Source organism: Carlito syrichta, unplaced genomic scaffold (assembly GCF_000164805.1).
Source record: "Carlito syrichta isolate Samal-C Ts95f unplaced genomic scaffold, Tarsius_syrichta-2.0.1 Scaffold307669, whole genome shotgun sequence".
Taxonomy (NCBI): Eukaryota; Metazoa; Chordata; class Mammalia; order Primates; family Tarsiidae; genus Carlito; species Carlito syrichta.
The window spans coordinates 59,737-79,473 of record NW_007251765.1 but is presented as its reverse complement, the minus strand read 5'-3'; the positions used below and the strand labels follow the sequence as shown (position 1 = coordinate 79,473).

General features: G+C 37.1%; 1 protein-coding gene across 2 annotated transcripts in view; it reads right to left on the bottom strand.

Annotated features, from left to right (window-relative positions):
- Positions 1–628: 628 nt before the first annotated feature.
- Positions 629–19,737, bottom strand: part of LOC103266916 (dedicator of cytokinesis protein 7-like) — a 69,224-nt gene continuing 50,115 nt past the window's right edge. For both annotated transcript variants that reach the window (XM_021715784.1, XM_008064530.2), the window contains exons 15-21: positions 18,011–18,136; positions 15,666–15,755; positions 15,329–15,565; positions 14,838–14,981; positions 13,533–13,639; positions 3,629–3,796; positions 629–1,091 (exon numbers count right to left, since the gene is read on the bottom strand). In XM_021715784.1, coding sequence (XP_021571459.1) covers positions 1,049–1,091; positions 3,629–3,796; positions 13,533–13,639; positions 14,838–14,981; positions 15,329–15,565; positions 15,666–15,755; positions 18,011–18,136 — 915 coding nt within the window. In that variant the 3' untranslated portion in view covers positions 629–1,048. The remainder of the gene's footprint in view (positions 1,092–3,628; positions 3,797–13,532; positions 13,640–14,837; positions 14,982–15,328; positions 15,566–15,665; positions 15,756–18,010; positions 18,137–19,737) is intronic.

Sequence of the window (19,737 nt, the reverse complement as noted above, 5' to 3'; positions counted from 1 at the left end):
TTTAGTTTTTCACATCACACTTTCAGATGAATTAATTTCAGTTAAAAATTTTTACTTTTTACATGTGTTTTCTGAATGCTATACAAGTGTCAGAAAATATGTGACTTCTTAACAAACTCCAGTTGTGTTATCTTCATGGTGATGTAAAATAGCTTGAAAGCAGATTCTAATTTACTGGTTTAGAACACCAAAACACTGAGGGTAGCTGGCTTGTTTAACGTGAAACACAAGAATTTTTATCTTAGTGCTGAGTCATGACGTTCATACTACTATCACTGGCATAAGGAGATGCACTCAAGATCAAGCTCTTATTACTGATATTAGCTAGTCCAGTGTATAAATCATCATTTACAGACAAAAGCTTTATCAGGTGAAATTATTTCTACAGTTCTAAATTTATTTTTGGGGTCTCTCAATAGAAAATAACTTGAAAACCAGTTTTAAGACTTTACAAACCAGTTACCAGTATTCATCTTCATTAATGCATTTATTTAATTTGGGGTTCTTTTTTGGGCCTATAAAGTATACGTTTTCATTTTCATTTTGCTAGGCTTGGAATGAATCCTTGAATCAACCGTTAACTATCTGTCTCTGTCAATAAACATTTTAGAAGTCCCACTCAGTAAAATTAGTGTAAACATTCACATATTTTAATAGTACCTTTAAAATAAGTATTACTACATTTAAAATGGTTCCAAAATGAATCTATAAATGGTAATATAAATTAAAAAATATGAACTTAAAGTAAATAAATTTAACATTAGCTATGGTATAAATAACAGTAAATGTATATTGTACCTTTGAGTCATTAAAATGTCTTAAAAAAGAACAGCATGTTACCAGAACATTAGAAACCATAGCCACGATTCTCAAACTTTAACAATCTGCATTTGATATTGTCTTGGCCACTGCATTCTTCAATGAGTAAAGTAATGCTGCAATTTTCAGAATTCCATCCCATCTTATTTTTCAATATATCTTTGCTTCTTTTCATACTCAATGGTGAGTACACGGCTCTTTTCTAATGACTAAAACAATTGCATTTATTTTAGAGATCCATTTTGCGAAGGCTCATGCGACTGAAGGAATCTCTGGGGAAAAAGGAGAGGATACAGTTGTAAGAAAACAATTCTTGCAAACACCTTTGAAATTTTTACATGCTTTTTTCTGCCAGAGTCATCTCAGGGTTCTGCCACCAGTTCTTACTCCCAAGTTAGATGCTCATCTGACATACTCTGCCTTATAGATTCTGGCTTATAGATTTCTTTATAGATGAGAAATGTATTATAGTAACCACTTTGTCAAATCCATTGATCATGTATTTATCTGTCCAGCTGGGCCACAAATACTGTGATAAACAGGACAAGGACTTAAGAAATAATGAGAGAGATTTTGGGAAAAGATGTAGTGTTACTAAATGGCAGAAGGCAGGTGTTTCTATACATATTAAATTTTGAGTCTTAAACCGGTGAGTCTCAAACTTTGTTTCAGGTCCTTTTTTACACTCTTAAAAATTATTGAGAGCCCCAGGAATCTTTTGTGGCTATTTGCCATATTAGAAATTAAAACTAATAAAATTTTGTTATTATTTTATAAAATAGCCTTCTATATGATATTATAAATAGCAGTCTTATTAAAAACAACTTGCACACTGGGCATAGTGGCTCACACCTGTAATCCCAGCACTTTGGGAGGCACAGGCAGAGGCGAGAGAATTGCCTGAGTCCAGGGGTTCGAAACCAGCCTGGACAACTTGGCAAGACCTCATCTCTACAATAAATAAATAAAAAAATTAGCCAGATTGGTGGCACTCGCCTGTGGTTCCAGCTACTTAGAAGAGTAAGTCAAGAGGATCACTTGAGCCCAGCAGGTCCAGGCTGCGGTGGCTGTGAGCATGCCACTGCACTCCAGCTTGGGTGACAGAGTGAGACTCTGACTCAAAAAAACAAAAAAGAAAATTGCATTTTTTCATCAAAAAGCTTTTCCTAAATTCCAGAAAATTTCCTGGAACTATTAAGATCGAAAGCTTGGAGGATTGGCCAACAAGCAGATCCCCAAGGAAGGTACAACTCAGGGAAGGTTCTTTTTTATTGTGTGAGGTAGGAAGGATACAGCCATTCCACGGAAAGGAACGGCAGATCTGAAGGAACAGACAAGGATCAGGCAAGTGCCTCCTATGTCAGGGACCCAGCACGCAGACCCTCAGGGACCACTGACTGGCGAGTGGAGGACTGGTGGAAGGGAGTGGAAACAGCAAGAAGGAAACAGTTCTAGAAAGACTGAAGGGGAAATTCAAGTGGAGGAAATCAGTGTGTTGTTTCCCACTGGGAATTCCTAGAGGAAACCACCTTCTAGGATGTCTCACAGGAGGATAGGATGGTGGAAGCAAAACGATGTTCCACCAGAGAATAAGAATCTAAACAGGCCCTCTGGTCAGGCCTCTTTTATTACAGATCATGGAAGAGGTCCAGATGACCTATGTGCTTCCTGTGGGAGACTGTTTATAACAGGCCGCAGGCGCTTAGTAGACACTGGGTGAATGTCCTAGGAATACGTGATTTTTTTCACAGGTCCAGAAGTACATACACATTGGACCACTGAAGAACAGGGGCTAATTCCTGGGTGATTAAAGAGCCAGTTTAATTTTTTTTTTTTTTTTTTTGCAGCATAGTGGACCATGTATCTTCTGCTTTCTTGGAAGCAACTTCAGTGGCCTTCCAAATGCAAGCTGTCAGGTACTCACAATGTAATAGCTTTACTATTTTAGGTAATTATTTCAAAAGAAGAGAGAGGTGAAAAATCAGTGCCACAAAAATTCAACACTTGTATGTGAATTTGATATCAAAATGCAAGAAAGGGAGTTTACTTTTAACAGCTATCGTGCCTTTTCCAGAATTCGGGTGCCACAGAGTGGAATGTCAGGCACTGTCCTAGGAACTTACATCTGTAATGTCACTTAATCACCACAACAACCTCTTCAAAGTACGTGTTATCATCTCATTACATAGAGATCTAAAAACTGAATTACCTGTTCAAAAAGAACTAGGATTTAGTTGTAGAACATTCCAAGTTATTTCCACTTATCTGCCACACTTAAAAAATGGAGAAAAACACTGCAGCCTTTGAGATACTTCATGGAGTTACCTGCTTTGATGCATATCTTCAAGAACATAACTGCCTTGTATAACTGTATGCTGTTTATGGTCACGGCTAATGGAAAGGAATGCCCGGCTCCTGATACATGCTAGTGAGTTCTCCCAAAAATTCACCAGAAAGGATGACGGGACTTTTAGGGAAAAGATTTATCAGGCTAGGCTTAAGTTAGTATGAGTACTTAACATAGCTTTATGATTCCTGAATTACAGAAAGACTGGCCTTATTTGTAGTCTGACTAATGTATAGGTGGTACAGACTGAATATCCCTAATCTGAAAATCCCAAATCTGTAATGTTCCAAAATCAGAAACTTCTAGTGCTGACATGACACTCAAAGGAAACGCTCACTGGAGCATTCTGAATTTTGGATCTTTTAGGTAAGGTATGCTTAACCTGTAAAAGGGCTTATGCCAGTTGAACTTGTTACGTTTCACAGAGAACAGTGCCTAAAAACCACATAAAAATAAGCAGACCTGTGGCAGGTGACAGGCAATACTGCCTTGTACAACTGAGGGATCTTTCTGTTGATAAGTGGCTGCAGGGCCTCTTTAAGACGATGGTAGTTTCTCTCCAGTTCCCTCTGATACTCCTTTTGATCTGGCCCAATCAAGCTCTTGTTTTTTCTTAAGGCATCTTCACACCTAGGAAAAATTGCATGTTATCAAAAGATTACTTCCAGCATAGTTTGTGGATTTAATGTCCTAGGTGTGTATATATATATATAAAATGGATGTTTACTATCATGGGGACATTCAGTTTTTCAGTTAGATAGTAAATAATCCTCTTTTGTTTTAGATTTAAGGCAGGGAACAAAAGACCAACTGAATTCCTTGAACATCTAACAAACATTTGCCTCCAGATTTCATTACACTGAAAATTGTAGCTTTTGGTTAAATTAACCATTTAGTGATATTTGAAGCCATTTTTTTCACACCACCACTAGACTAGAAATTCAGGGATATAATTATACTCATTTATGTGGTACCAATAACACGTGGTACAGACTTTGCCTGTGTTCAAATAAATATTTCTTAACTGAATAGATCTTGATGAAAATCCTTTATCCAAGTTATTCAAATATTTAAGAAAATGTACCTCAATAAAGGATGTTAAAAAGTTATATATATATGTATGTGTGTGTGTGTATATATATAGGTGCACACACATACACACACATATCTGTGGAATACGACCAAAATGATACTTAATATAAAATGCACAGCCTTAAATGCTTGTATTAGAAAATAAGGCTAAAGCTGGAGAACTAAGTAATTTAAAAAGAATAGAAAGGAAATTAAAAAAAAAAAAACAACAACAAAGAAAAGTTGGTTCTTCGAAAAAACTAAAAAAAAAAAAAAAATACACTAAGCTCTACCAAGATTACATGAGAGATCAAATATGCCCTAGGAATTTACAACAAAACAGAAAGTCAACTATAACAGAAGTTAATAAAGAGGCAGAGGATATTATGTACAATTTAATGCAAAACAACCTGATATTATACTTTACTAGATTAATGACTTAGCAAAACAGACTCAATTAAGAAAAAACAAGACTAATGCTAAAATCAATCAATCAAATATACTGAATAAGTCACAAATCTATCCACAAAGAAAACTCTAACATGCATATTCTACTAAAAATTCTAGGGGCCAATAACCCCAGGCAACACAATTATATTCTAGAGTATATGCAAATCAATTCAGGAGTAAAGGGGAGAAGAACCATTCATGAGAGGCATCCCCATTTTATTTTTCAAGGTGGGGACACCAAAATCTAATGGGGACTATCAGGAAAAGTCATACTCCAATCTCACCCATAAAAATAATTGCCAAACTGCATCAAGAATTAGACCAATCATGGATTCAAACACTGTTTAAACAGCTGTCTATACTGCACATGTAGAGACATTTTTCTTGCCATTGTTCCCCAAACAATATGGTATAACAGCTATTTACATAGCATTTACACCGTATTAGGTACAATGAGTAATCTAAGATGGTTTAACTATACAGGAGGATATGCATAGGTTATATGCAAATACTAAGCCATTTACTAGAAAGAGCTTGAGGATCTGCAGATTTTGGTATCCACAAAGGGTCCTGGAACCAATCCCCCCATGGATACTGAGGGAGGACTTTCAAAGGAAATTGTTCTACTAATGTATTACACACATACACCATGACCACGTTGTTTACCCTAAAATAAATGAAAGGTTGGAGATTGAAATCCACAAATGTAACTTATCCCAAGATTAAAGAAGCAGAAAAAAGCATCTGATAACAAAATTTTTAAATTGCCATAATAAAAACTCCACACAACTATAAATAGGTGGGTACTCCCTTAACCTAATTAAACATAGCTTCAAAAAACCTGAAGCAAACATTATACTCAATGATGAAAACCCTTCCTTTTAGATTAGAAACAAGAAAATGATGCCCTTTGTAACTATTCCTATTCAACACAGTACTGGCGGTCCTTAACTAATCATCGTAAGACAAGAACAAAATCCTACAAATTATTAGAATTAACAAGTAAGTTTGGTAAAGTTCTCATGTAAAATTAATACATAAAGTCAACCACCTTTTGTTATATCAGCAAACAAAAAACGCAATTTTAAAAGATAAAATTAGCAAAGGCATAAAAGTATTAAATACTAAGTAATATACAAAAAAGTGCAAGATATCTACACAAAAAATTTTGATAATATTAAGAAAATATTTAAAAGACCTAAGTAGATGGAGAAATATACCATATTCATGGATTGACATAATTGTCTTTCAATTGATCTGTAAATTCAGGTTAATAATTTTTGGGATGAATGGAGTAACAAACTGATTCTAAACTTTAAAACTGATATAAAAAGTAAAAGGGCCAAAAATGGTCCTTGAACAAAATAAGGTGAGAGGAATTTGCTCTCCAGATAGTCTTGCTTATTGTAAAGCTGTAGGAATTAAGACAGCATGGCGTTGACTCCAGGAGAGATAGACAGAGCAAGGCAGAAGAATGAATCCCAGAGACAGGCACGCACAAGCATGGACACTTAATTATAACAGTAATGACATGTGAAACAGTGGGAAAGGGCAGGCAATCTTTCAAATGAGTAGTGCTAGCTGGATATTCATATGGAAGAAAAAGCTAACCTATATTTCATACCATATTCAATACATGGGGCTGAGATCATTATCAGCTATCAGTATGGACAAAAATCAAACTGCTCCTACCTTGAGCCATACACGAAAATCAACTGCAAATGAATTTTTAAAAAAGAAGTAGGCTGAGCTCGGTGGCTCACCCTGCCATCCCAGCATGTTGGGAGGCCGAGGCAGTTGGACAGCCTGAGACCACGGGTTCGAGACCAGCCCAGGCAACTTGGCGAGACCTCGTCTCTACAATAAATAAAAAATTAGCCGGGTGTGGCAGCAGGCACCTGTAGTTCTGGCTACTTGAAAGGCTGAGGCGGAAGGATCGCCAGAACCCAGCAGGTCAATGCTGGGGTGGCCATGAGCATGCCACTGCACTCCAGCCTGGGCAACGGAGTGAGACTCCAACTCAAAATAAATAAATAAATAAATATAGAGATGGGTTCTCACTATGTTGCCCAGGCTGGACTCAAACTCCTGGCCTCAAGCAATCAACCTGCCTCAGCCTCTTGAGTACCTGGGATTATGGGATTATAGGCATGTGCCACAGCACCTGGATCTCTCGCAAGTGTCTTTTTAAAAATGTAACAAAAAAAACCTTCTCCGCTCCCTTTTGTTTAGCCTATATTGAATCATCAATACTGAAAATTTTAACTACATTAAATTTAAGAACTTCTGTTTATTAAAAAAAAAGTTAAGTTCCAAATTCAGAGGAGACATTTGTAATACTTACAAATGATAAAACATTATATATCCAGAACATATAAATACCCTTAGAAATCAATAAGGAAAAGAATTCAACAGGAAAATGGCAAAAGGCTTGAACATGCAACTTTACAGAAGAGGAAAGAAATAGTTAAAAAACACATGAACACATATTCACCCTCTTTGATAATCAGAGAAATGCAAATTTAATCTAAAATCACATCATTTCATATTCACCAGATTGGTAAAAGTTAAATTGTTAGACAATATCAAGTACTGGTAAAGATATATAGTAATAAAAATTCTCTTAAATGCTACTGGTGAGCATGCTGGCTTACACACTTTGAAAAAGAATGTGGCATCTTCTGGTTGAAGAAAAACTATAAACCAACAGCACTATTCTTAGTTATAAGCCCTATAAAATCTCTTGTATATATACATACAGAAATAGGTAGAAGATTATCTGAATAGTATTCTTTGGACTAAAAACAAAAAAGGAAACAATCAAAATATCCATCAACAAATGAATTAAATCATGGCCTATTTATACACTGGAATATATAAAAATAAATTAACAAAAGCAACACTGTAGATATATCTCATAAACACTGAAAACAGCAGGTCACAAAAAATATATACAGTGCTCATTTACACAAAGTTAAAAATGCAAAGCTAAAAAATATGTTACTTAGGAAAACATTCATTTATGATAAAACTGTAACGACAAGAAATGATAAATATCCATTTCAGGACACTGGTTACCTCTGAAGGAAGGGACATAGATCAGAGAAGAGTACATGAGGAGGGACCTCAGAGGAAGGGGAGGCTCTAATTCTTTTGAGTTGAAATCTCACTTTTGTCACCCAGGCTGGAGTGCAATGGCATGCTCATGGCCACCACAGCCTCAACCTGCTAGGCTCAGGCAATCTTTCCACCTCCACCTTCCAAGTAGCTGGAATGACAGGCGCACGCCACCACACCTGGCTAGTTTTTGTGACTTATTGTAGAGATGTAGTCTCACCAAGTTTCCCAGGCTGGTCTCGAACTCCCGGGCTCAGGCAATCCTCTCGCTTTGGCCTCTCAAAGTGCTAGGATTATAGGCTGAGCCAACCACACTTGGCCTGAAGCTCTAATTCTCAAGCGAGGAGGGAGGCACATGACTTTTTCCTTCCTATGCTTTAATGGCAAATGTCACAAATATTATTTTATCCTATTCAAGATTAATGAAAACAAGTTTTAAAAAAAAAAACAACCTAAAAACAACAGACTAGTAAACGTGCACAGTTGGTAGTGCTAGTACATTTGAACCTTGAATAACATGGGTTTGAATTGCCCAGGTCCACTTACATGTGTATTTTTTTTTTTCAATAAATATGTTGAAAAATTTTTTGAAACTCTGTGAAAAAAATTCAAAGATGAATTGAGTACTCTAGAAATATTGGAAGAGTTGAGAAAAAGGTATGTCGTGAATAATAGATTTTCATCATTTATACTGTACATTAACAACTCTATTATAAAAAGTCAAAATTTGGGCAACCCCCTCAGGTGCCCTCCCACTGTGGGAACTTTTCTGTTCTCTCAATAAATCCTGCTTTAAAAAAAAGTCAAAATTTATCAAAAATTACCCCATAAACACTTAAGAGACCCTACATGGTGCCGTTTGCAATAGCGAGAAATGTAAACACATATAAAATTCAGTATTAAGTCATAAAGGCATACAATTATCAGGAGTACAGCCAGATTACTGCAATAATTTCATAGCCACCTTCTGTTGCTATCACGGTGAGCTCAAGTGTGAGTACTGGCTTAAAATGCTGGGTGACACTGATCATCTCCATGAGAGTACTTCCTCTCTCTAGTAAAAAGGGATCACTCGTGGTTTTTGTGCATTTTTTATTGTGTTTAGTGCAATACCGTAAACCTTGAATAACACCCTGGGACCGATAAGAGGTGCTACGGTGATGTGGGAAGTGCTCCCAGGAAGCAGAGAGACGTCATGCATTACGGGGAAAAGGTGACTTGTTGACATGCACTGTAGACTGAGGTCTGCAGCTACAGTTGCCTGGTGTTTCAAGATAAATTAATCTAAAGTAAAGACCACTGTAAAAACAGAAAATGAAATTTGTGAAGCCAGCAGGTATGAAAACCTCGCACTTTCTGCGAAATACATTTTTATCTCATACTGAAAATGCAGCCTTTATGTGTGTGCAGGATTGCTATAAGAAAGGCATACTTGTAGACTCTAGCCCGATCAGAGAAAAAGTGAAGTCATTATAAGACAATTTAAAGCAAAGGAAGCTGGGTTCGGTGGCTCAGCCTGTAATCCCGCGCCTTTGGGATGCTGAGGTGAGTGGATTGCCTGAGCCTGTGGGTTCGAGACCCGCCTGGGCAGCGAGACCTCATCTCTACAGTAAATCAAAAAAATCAGCCGGGCGTGGTAGCGCATGCCTGTAACTCCCCGCTACTTGGAAGGCTGAGGCAGAAGGATCACCGGAGCCCAGCAGGTCGAGGCTGCAGTGGCTGGGAGCGGCCACTGTACTCCAGTCTGGGCGACAGAGTAAGACTCCAACTCAAAAAAATAAATAAATAAATAAAGCAAAGGAAAGTGAAGAATCTAAAGCTGGAGAATTTAATGCCAGCCAAAGCTGGTTTGATAATTTTAGGAGGTTTAGCTTTTAAAAAGATGCTGAGATAACAGGAGAAGCAGCTTCTGCCAACCAAGAGGCAGCAAACAAGTTCCCAGATGTCATTAAGAAAATCGTTGAGGAGTATTTGCCTGAACAACCCGTTTTTAATGCAGACAAAAGTGCCCTATTCTGAGAAACAACAACAACAAAAACCAGAAAGGGCATTTATTCGTAAGAAAGAGAGTCAGGTGCTAGGAATTAAGGCAAGAAGTAACAGGTTAACTACTGTTTCATGCAAATGCAGTCAGGTTCATGATCAGGACTATCTTTATCTATAAAGATGTTAATCCCCGAGCTTCGAAGGGAAAAGATAAACACCAGCTGCCAGACTTCTGGTTGTACAACAAGAAGGTCTGGACAATGGGAAGCCTTTTTCTGGACTGGTTCCATCACTGCTTTGTCAGAAAGTCTGAAGTCAGAAAGCACCTTATCAGCAAGGGACTGACTACCTTTTAAAGTTCTTCTGATGTTGCACAATGCCCCTGACCTCCTAGAATCCCATGAGTTTGACACTGAAGATGATGAAGTGGCCTACTTGTCCCCCAAAACGTCTCCAATTCAGCCTCTAGAGCAAGAGATCATGAGGACCTTTAAGACCCATTACACATGGTAGCCTATGGAAAGGATAGTCAATGCTATGAAAGAGGAACCCCATAGAGAGAACACCAGGAACGTCATTGAAGATGTCATTGTTATGGAGAAAGCCATGAATTCCATCAAGCCTGAAAATATCAATTCCTGCTGGAGAAAACTGTGTCCAAAGGTTGTGGATAGGATTTACAACAGAGTCAAATAAGGAAATAATGAAAGAGACTGTGAGCATTGCAAAAATAGGAGAGGGGGGGAAGAAGCGTTTCAAGATACGGATCTTGTAGTAATTCAAGAGCTAATGTGGCTCCTGTCTGTAATGCCAGCACTTTAGGAAGCCGAGGTGGGAGAATTGCTTGAGCCCAGGAATTCGAGATCAGCCTAGGCAACACAGATAGACATATTCTACATAAAAAATTAAAAAACTAGCCGTGCCTGTTGGCACATGCCTGTAGTTTCAGCTACCCAGGAGGTTGAGACAGGAAGATTGCCTGAGCCCAGGAGGCCAAGGCTGTGGTGAGTCATGAGTGTGCCACTGCACTCCAGCCTGAACAAGAGGGAGACCCCAACTAAAAAAAAAGAAAAAAAAGGAATAATAGTTTTAACTCTTTAATTGAAAAATAAGAACTTAAGATTATATGTATATTATGACTGAACCATGGTAAAATATATATGCATACCGGCATAACATTCAGTTATCATACTAAATGACAACACACAAGAATAAAAAATGTAGTATTGGCTTTACTTTCTTTATAAAGTTTATATTTGGTAGTTTTTAAAATGTGTTTCTTGCTTTTTTGTAATATAAGCTGTCTAGCCTCTATAATCATATTATAAAATCTCAGCCTTTCAGTAAAGCTTTTTGACATTTTTCTTTCTTTCTTTTTTTGAGTTGGGGTCTCACTCTGTCATCCAGGCTGCAGTGCAGTGGCACAATCAGAGCTTGACTTGGTAGGCTCAGACAATTGTTCCACCTCAGGCTCCCAAGGGATTACAGGTGCGTACCACCACAGCTGGCTAGTTTTTGATGTTTTGTAGGGACGAGATCCTGCTCTATCATCCAGGCTGGTCTGAACTCCTGGGCTCAAGCAATCTTCACGCCCTAGCCTCCCAAAGTGCTGTGATTACAGGCATGAGCGACCATATCTGGTCTGCAGTTTTTCTGTTAGATGTTTACCACGTTCAGGCAGAAGAAAATGATAGCAATTGATGACAGCTATTGCAATGAGAAAGAAGGAGATAACATCTCAAACTATTTAACAAGTTAGCATTACTCATATTTTTTCCGATGAAGAAGGCATTACCAAGCAAAGTTATTTCTTTCCATAACAAACCCATTCAAAGATGTGTTAACACCACAAAAGAGAGTCAGAGACTGGGTTCTGACCATGGGCCTGATGCTGCTCTATTAGTTAAGAATCAAGTCATTTACTCGGTGGCACACAAGCCCCTGCCAATCTGACCCAATCGACTTTCTTAGTCTCTTCTTTTATGAGGTCTTCACAGAGTCCATGGTTCCGGCTTCCCTAGACAACTTAACCTTTCCCAGAACACCCCAACTCAAAAAAAGAAAGAAAGAAAAATGTCAAAAAGCGTTATTGAAATGTTGAGCTTTTATAATATGATTACAGAGCCTAGACGGCTTATATTACAATGTTGCTCGTAGTTATTTTTTTCTTAAATTTGGTAAACCCTTTCTCTTCTTTTATACCTGAAAAACTAATATTCGTTCTCCAATGTTCACTTCAAATGAGTGGAATCTTCCCTGGCATTACCAAATTGAATTAATCACTTCTTTGTTTGTAATCACAGTGTTAGTAAAGCAGAAATCAAGTATCAAGTTGATAAATGGCTATTTTTCCCTATTGTTTCAAAACTCAATACTTGCCAAATATCTATTTATTATGTGCCAAGTTTTAGCTTATAAATATTTCCTCTGTGCAGAAAAGAGTTAGGATTTCACACCAGAGACTGCCATCCTTAGAAAAGCCTGATTGCAAGGCTGGTCCTTGGTTAGAGTCTGAGAATTTGTATTTTGGGAGGTTTCCCATCAGTCATGGAAGATGAGTGGCTCACTGTGCCTACACTGTTTATACAAACACTACGGTTTATGCTGCACACCTGTTTTCCTTCTGCAAGTCTGGAATTTTGGTATGTATCAGGGAGAGGGTGCTTATGTGTCCAGCCTCCAGTACAAACCACTGGCATCGAGTCTAATGAGGTTTCCTGGTAGACAATATTTCACACATGCTGTCACAATTCACTGCTGGAGGAATTAAGCAAGTCCTGTGAGACTCCCCTGGCAGAGGACCCTTGAAGCCTGCCCCTGGTTTCCTCCAGACCTCAGCCCCTGCACCTTTGCTGACTTTACTTTGTATTATTTCAGTGCAATACATCATAGCCACCAGTACAGTGCTGAGTCCTGTGAGTCCTCCTAGCAAATCACTGAACCTGGGAGAAATCTTGGCGATCCCCGACATACCCATGTATTATTTCACCTAGTTTGCACAAGAGAAAACTGAGGATCACAGAAATTAGGTGACCTGGAAAAGGAGACCCAATGATAAGGATGGGATTTGAACAAACATTTTGCTTCCAAGGTTACTGCCTGTAAGTTCCCTGGGGGAAGGAAAGCAGAAATCGAATACTGAAGGTTCACAATAAATAGTAGCTTCCAAATTAAATAGTGTAATAATAGTTTCAAGTTAATTAAATTCATAAGCCTTGGTTTTTCTAATCTTCAAAATTAAAAATATGGGCCAACTGCGGTGGCTCACACCTGGAATCCCAGTACTCTGGGAGGCCGAGATGGGAGGATTGCTTGAGCCCAGGAGTTCAAGATTAGCCTGGGCAACATACTGAAACTCATCTCTACAAAATAATACAGAAATTATCCAGGTGTGGTGGCACATGCATGCAGTCCCAGCTACTCAGGAGACTGAGGCAGAAGAATCACCTGAGCCCAGGGGGTTGAGACTGAAGTGAACCATGATCTCATCACTGCAGTACTACAGTCCTACCTGGGCGACAGAGTGAGATGCTGACTCAGAAAAACACCAAAACCAAAACCAAAACCAACATGAAATGATCGAGTTGGGGGGGAGGGTAAGTTCAGCACATCCTACACAGATTCTCCTTGAGAACCGCTTTTCTATATTTTCTCTTTTCAATAGTTCCTTGAGGCCCTTATGTCATACTAAGGTATTAGATATTCTCAATTTGAAGATCTTTACGCAGAAAGCCTTGAATACCTTTTAGTAAAATCTTTAAAGCAGAGTCGCAGTTTATTATGATGTCGGAAAAGCTTTGGGTCACTGGGTATTTCAGATAGAAAAACCTGGGCAACTTCCAAAGGCCCCTGCAAAATAAGAAGATAAAACAAGAAACATGTTTTTGTTTTCTCTAAAGTCACCAAGACAGAATTTACCCAAATGATTTATCTTAGCATTGAGATATCTGTGTTTTAACTTAATGCATATAGGTCTATGCCTATATTAAAATGCTTCCGAGAAAACTGTTTCAGTTTTTCTTAATTTCGTATCTCCTCTTGCCTACTACAATTAAATTTTCAGTGAATCCTTCAAAGAAACAGAATGGGAGCTAAAGGTTTGATTATTGTGTTAATTGATGCAGTTTGTTTTGTATTTTTTCCATTCTTTAATGTATCCTGGATATAAAAGTTGTCAGAGTTGATTTTGCTAAGACAGCTTCCTGTAGTATTCCAAAAGTGTTCCTGACACTGTAAGTTAAAGATGATCTTTCCTGGGTAAGCCACACCATTCGGAGGTAAAACCTCAGAATCATGTACGCTTTTAGGGGGCAAAGGTTGTAAAGTGCTTACTTCAGTTTTGGTAGTGCATTTTTTTGGTTTTGTTCCTTTAATCCAAAAAGCGGTTCAGGCATATTACAGGAAATCTTACTTGAAGTCTTTTTAGATTTTCCCTTAACATGGAATATTCCTTAAAGTTGGGCCAAGCCCACAATCATCAGGAAGAGAATCTTAATCAACCAATCATAAGGAGACAAGAAGGATGGCTTCTAATTTGCATATGACAAAAGAGCAGCATCTTGTGTACATGTATTATTAAAATTTTCCGATGATACCTATCACTTATTTAATCCTCACAACTTATGTGAAGGAGATCTGGAGAACATAACATCAGGAGAATTCACCATGGTAGAGGGTCATATACCTGTACACAGCTCTGAAAAGGAGTCCTCTTTTTTAAGATCACATCTTTAAGTACAAGCATTTTAAGGAACGGTTATTTCAAATGAGTCAATTCCTTCATTAATAGAATATATAAGACCACACTGGCAGGAAAACACAGGCAGTAGAGAAGCCAGGTGTAAAAGCCTTAACAACTGAGATTATACTAAAAACTTTGCTTTCAAATTTGTCTTCATTTATGTTTTCAATGTCTTTTGCAACCATTTCTAACACATGTCCTTTTCACTCAATTTAGCAGTTATTTATGATCTTTGTAAAACGTAAGAATGAAATTACTAATTCTACTTATTGCTTAAATCACACAGTGAGAGCAAAAAGCACCAACCTGATTAACTGTCGTGCCTACAGACCCCTGGAGAACCATCTGAAGCATTTTGGGATCTGCTGGATCCTGGTGTGTGGCAAATGCCAACTCCTGTGTCTTCTTCTGCATGTCTTCAATAGCAACTTCAATTGGTGTCAAGATGATCTGAGTAAAGCAGCCTCTGTTAGCTCAGTGTACTGATTTAAAACTATTTAATGTGCATTACATACAAGCAATTAAAATTAGAAAAAATAGAGATCAGTTGTAAACTATGTAACAATAAAATTCCAAACTTGGATACCTAAATTAAAAAAAAAAAAAATCAACCTTTTAAAGCATAAGCTGAGGGTGAATCAGGAACTTAGAGAGGAAGTCAAAAGTTAATGACTTAAAAATGGGTCAAGTTCTAGTATTACAGTATAAGAGATGGCACATATCTTCTGCTACATCTGCACTGTTGTTATTACATGGCTGGAATGCATTTGTTTCACTAACCCTATTTAGGGACTTACCTCCTCTTTGTGAGTGACATTGACCCTTGTTTTAATATAAGGAAAGGCATGCGAAGTAGTCAGAATGGTCTTCCGCTTGAATTGTTCATGAAGTTCCCCATGGGCACGGCCATCCAGAGTGAAGGGTGTACAGTACATGAAGCGGCGAAGATTATAATTTTTGTCAAAATAAGTGATTCTGTCCTTCATCTCATATGTGTCAAAGTATGGCTCCACGTAGGTAATCTGAATGTATGCCTAGGAAAGAAAAAAGTCCCTCATTTGGCATTTCTCAGGTAAAACTGCACAGAGATCTCAAAGACATATCCATATGCCATTACAGTCTCATCAACCATACCTTGTTAGGATCTAATTTACACTTGTCTACAGGATTGGAGTCCTTGATCACTTCAACCACATCCTCTCCAAACCTTTCTCCATAAAATCCCTAAAAAAAAAACCCGAAAACCAAAACTTTTACATGAAGTTATTAACAGGATTACACAACAGAAAAGGCCTTTTAAAAAGACTCCTGAGCAAAATTAGGGGATTTGGTAAGGTCTGTAAAAACCATGTCAATAATTACAAAATAATAAATTATTTTGGCTTACAGAGATAATACTAGCTTATTAGTTAGTCAGTCCATACTTATGTGACATTATTCCCATCTAAGCACTTTACATAACATAAAATATGAGAAAACAATTTTTTCCAATAAAGATCAGGATTCCACAAGAGTCCTCAAGAGAAAAAGGAACAGACAGCCAGAAAGCAAAGACAAAAGAAACTCATTATCTTTGATGTATAGGATTTTACTTTGATTGAGTCTGATGAGGCCTGCTTTCTTAAAGACCACGGATTATTGAATGAATATATATTTTTATGAATAATTTTTTTAAATTCTCGAACTTTCAATAAAAAAGCATTGACCTGTTGAAGTTTTGTACAGCTTTAGATTTTGAAAAGGCAACCTTGGGTCAATAATGTAGTGACTATTCCAAACTGTATTGGGTAGCAGCATGGGCAACGGATGGAGCTATTCAAAAGGAAGAGTCAGAATCTTCAAAGGAGAACCCCCACCCCGATCCCAAAGGTAATTTTTACGATTAAGTTTGAGAAGTACAATCTCAATGTTTCCCAAGACTTACACGTAGCCTCTTGAAAAATAATGAGTCAGTTCGAGCCACTTTAGGAAAGCCGAGCCCAGTAAGTCATCAATAAGAATGAAACATCCAAGAAATTAATATCAGCTGAGAATAAAAATGCCCAGAGCACTGCTTCTCAAACTGTTATATGAATCCAAATCACCTGGGGATCTTGTTAAAATGCAGATTTTGATTCAGAAGGTCTGGGGTGGGGTCTGAGGTTCTGCATTTCAAACAATCTCCCAGGTATGCTAAAGCTTCTGGTCTATGGACCAAACTTTGAGTAACAGAATAGAGAAAGGCTGGAAAGAATAACTTTAACAGAAAAGATGTTAGCCCTATAGATATGAAGAACAATCATTTGCGGTGAAAATTAAGAAGTCATAAAGGTTAAGAGAAACGTTTTAAAGGTGTAATTTCAGGCTTTTAGGTTCTGAAAATATCTTTCTCACTGGGAACCAGTTAAGCCATAGAGATGATGTGCTTGGGTCAGAGATTTCTGGGGTTCTGGTTTGAGTTCCACCGTTCACAGCTACTTAATCACTTATGTCTTTTTCCACCCAACATGGATAATACTATATATTTTTCCATAAGTCACAGTAATTCTGAAGGATATAGGGGTTTCTAAAATATGTGTTACTGTTTTGTGAGTATGTAAATTAGCACAACCATTATGGAAAACACTATGGGGATTTCTCAAAGAGCTACCACTACATCCAGCAATCCCACTACTGGGTATCTACCCAAAGGAAAAGAAATTATTATTAAAAAAGACAACTGCACTTGTGTGCTTATCACAGCAGCAGTATTCACAATAGCAAAGTCAAGTGTCCATCAATGAATGATTGGATAAAGAAAATGTATGTGTGTGTGTGTGTGTGTGTGTGTGTGTGCGCGCGCAGGAATAATACTCAGCCATAAAAAACAATGAAATCATGTCTTTTGCAGCAACATAGATGAAACTGGAGGCCAATATCCTAACTGAAATAACAGAAGCAAAAAGTCAAATTCCACATGTTCTCATTTATGAGTAGGAGCTAAACAATGTACACACATGGATATCAGATTGAAATAAAAAACACTGGAAACTTCAAAAGGTGGGAGGGTGGGAGGGGAGTGAGGGATAAGAAATTACCTGCTGGGCACAAGGGACACTATTTGGATGTTGGTTACACTAAAAGCCCAGACTTTACCATCACGAGACATATGCATGTAACACAACTGCTCCTAAAACTATAAAAGTAAATGTGTGGCATGCCACTGCACTCCAGCCTGGGTGACACAGTGAGACTCCAACTCAAAATAAATAAATTTTAAAAAATGAATGTGTGAAAATAGAGTCTCAAAAAACAAAATTAATATTATTTTACCATTGCCATAAAAAACTTGAAGGATTTGAAAGAGAGTTATTGCTAATGATCAAAAATCCTTCTCTAATGGGCGTAGTTTATGTGACAAGATCTGGTTTATTCAACAATTAGATCTAGATCTGAAAGTGTATCACCAGAGAGAATACAAATTAAAGATGACATATTTTATGAACCACCACAGCATTCACCTCCAATCTGTGAGATATCTCTGCAAGTTTGGTTATTGCAGGCTCCTTGTAAACAAATTCTTGTTCATCCAAATCCCCGAACTTGGTTCCATAAAAACCAACACGAAAATAGGTGCCAAACATCCGCTTACCATCCTAGGTTTAGGAAAATGAAGAAACTTTAATATAAAATCTTTTCAGTTTCCACATTATGCTTAGACTGCTATACTGTAACATTTTCAAAACACTGCCCAAAATTTAAATTTGAAATAATAGTTTATTATTTTTCAAATGCAGGTAAAAACAAAGTAAACAATCTTTTTTTCATTATTTCTAACAGACATTAGGCAATTAGGTGGCTAAACCACATTTATACATATTTTTCAGTTTGTACCAAGTGACTATATCACATTGGTCTGCTTTAAAAGTCTATATAATAGAGATAAGTTAACACTTGTTATTGCAAGAAAAGATGCTTGGTGTAATATAATCTCTTAGTTGTGCTGACATGAGTGGATACTGGCTAAAGTTAAATTTAAAAACAACACTAACATTTTAAAATTAACACGAGCCTTTATATAACCCCTTTACAACTATTACATGAGACTGTAAGAGTTAGGAGTCAAGTATAGCACCTGGCATAGAGCGGACAATCAGTAAATGTCAAGACCCTCCAGAAGCACTAAAGTCAAAAATCTACAATTATTATCCCTATGCCAATAAAAAATTTACATGTGGAAGAGTAACTATAAATGGAATAGAAAGGACCAAATTTATGAATCAAAGACAATAAGAAAAAACGTTCTTGAGATGAGTTGGTTATTCTAAAGTCCCGAGCCCCCACTGCATGCATTTACCACACACTCGTATCAGGCACAAAGCCCACAAAGGCACCTTAACCTTAACTCTTGCACAGCACATCTGAAGACAAATGCTTTCAATAAGGATAAATACCTGGGTACCTTTCCACACAATTTTTAAAGTTAATGTTTGTTTGTTTTTTTAAAAAGAGACAGCCTCTTTAGTAGCTGAGATTATAGGTGTGTACTACCTTGCCTGGTTAATTTTTACAATTTAGATATAAAATTATGCTGGAAGGATTTTACATAACTACACATAAGTGTATACACAGCTACACAAAAGTATCTAAATGTCTCTGAATTCTCTTTAAGCCTAATCTGTTTTGCATTTATTTTTCCTATACTGAAAAAGCAAAAACATATATGAAATAAGCTAGAATTGATATAGATAATTAAGCAAAATGGGAAACTTTGATTCTTAATTTACCAGTTTTGTAATATCAAGAAAGAAGTACAGTGACTAAAAACATCCCTACATTTTTGCCTCAAAGAAGTAAAGTTTAAAGAAAAGTGTCTTTGGAGCTAAAGAAACTTGAGGCTTCTAATTTAAAAATATTTTTTCACAGTTACTTTTTTCAGAATTAAATAGACAACAAAATTAACTGATTTCTAGCAAAGAAACCTATCTAGATAAACTGTGTGAATTCAACCAAAATTCTGGTTTAAACAATCAGTAAGAAAATGAAACAATAATAGTAAATTTTGACATAAAATTAAGGAATGAAGGCACTGCATGGGGAAAAAAGGCATCTAAGAAAATTACTTAAAAATGTGTGATTACTTTTCAAAATATGTCATATATATGGTATACAGATAACATTCCTATTTTCTAAGACCACAAATACTAAAATACTGCTGTTCTACTGTCTTCCTTTCAGGGATTTCCAA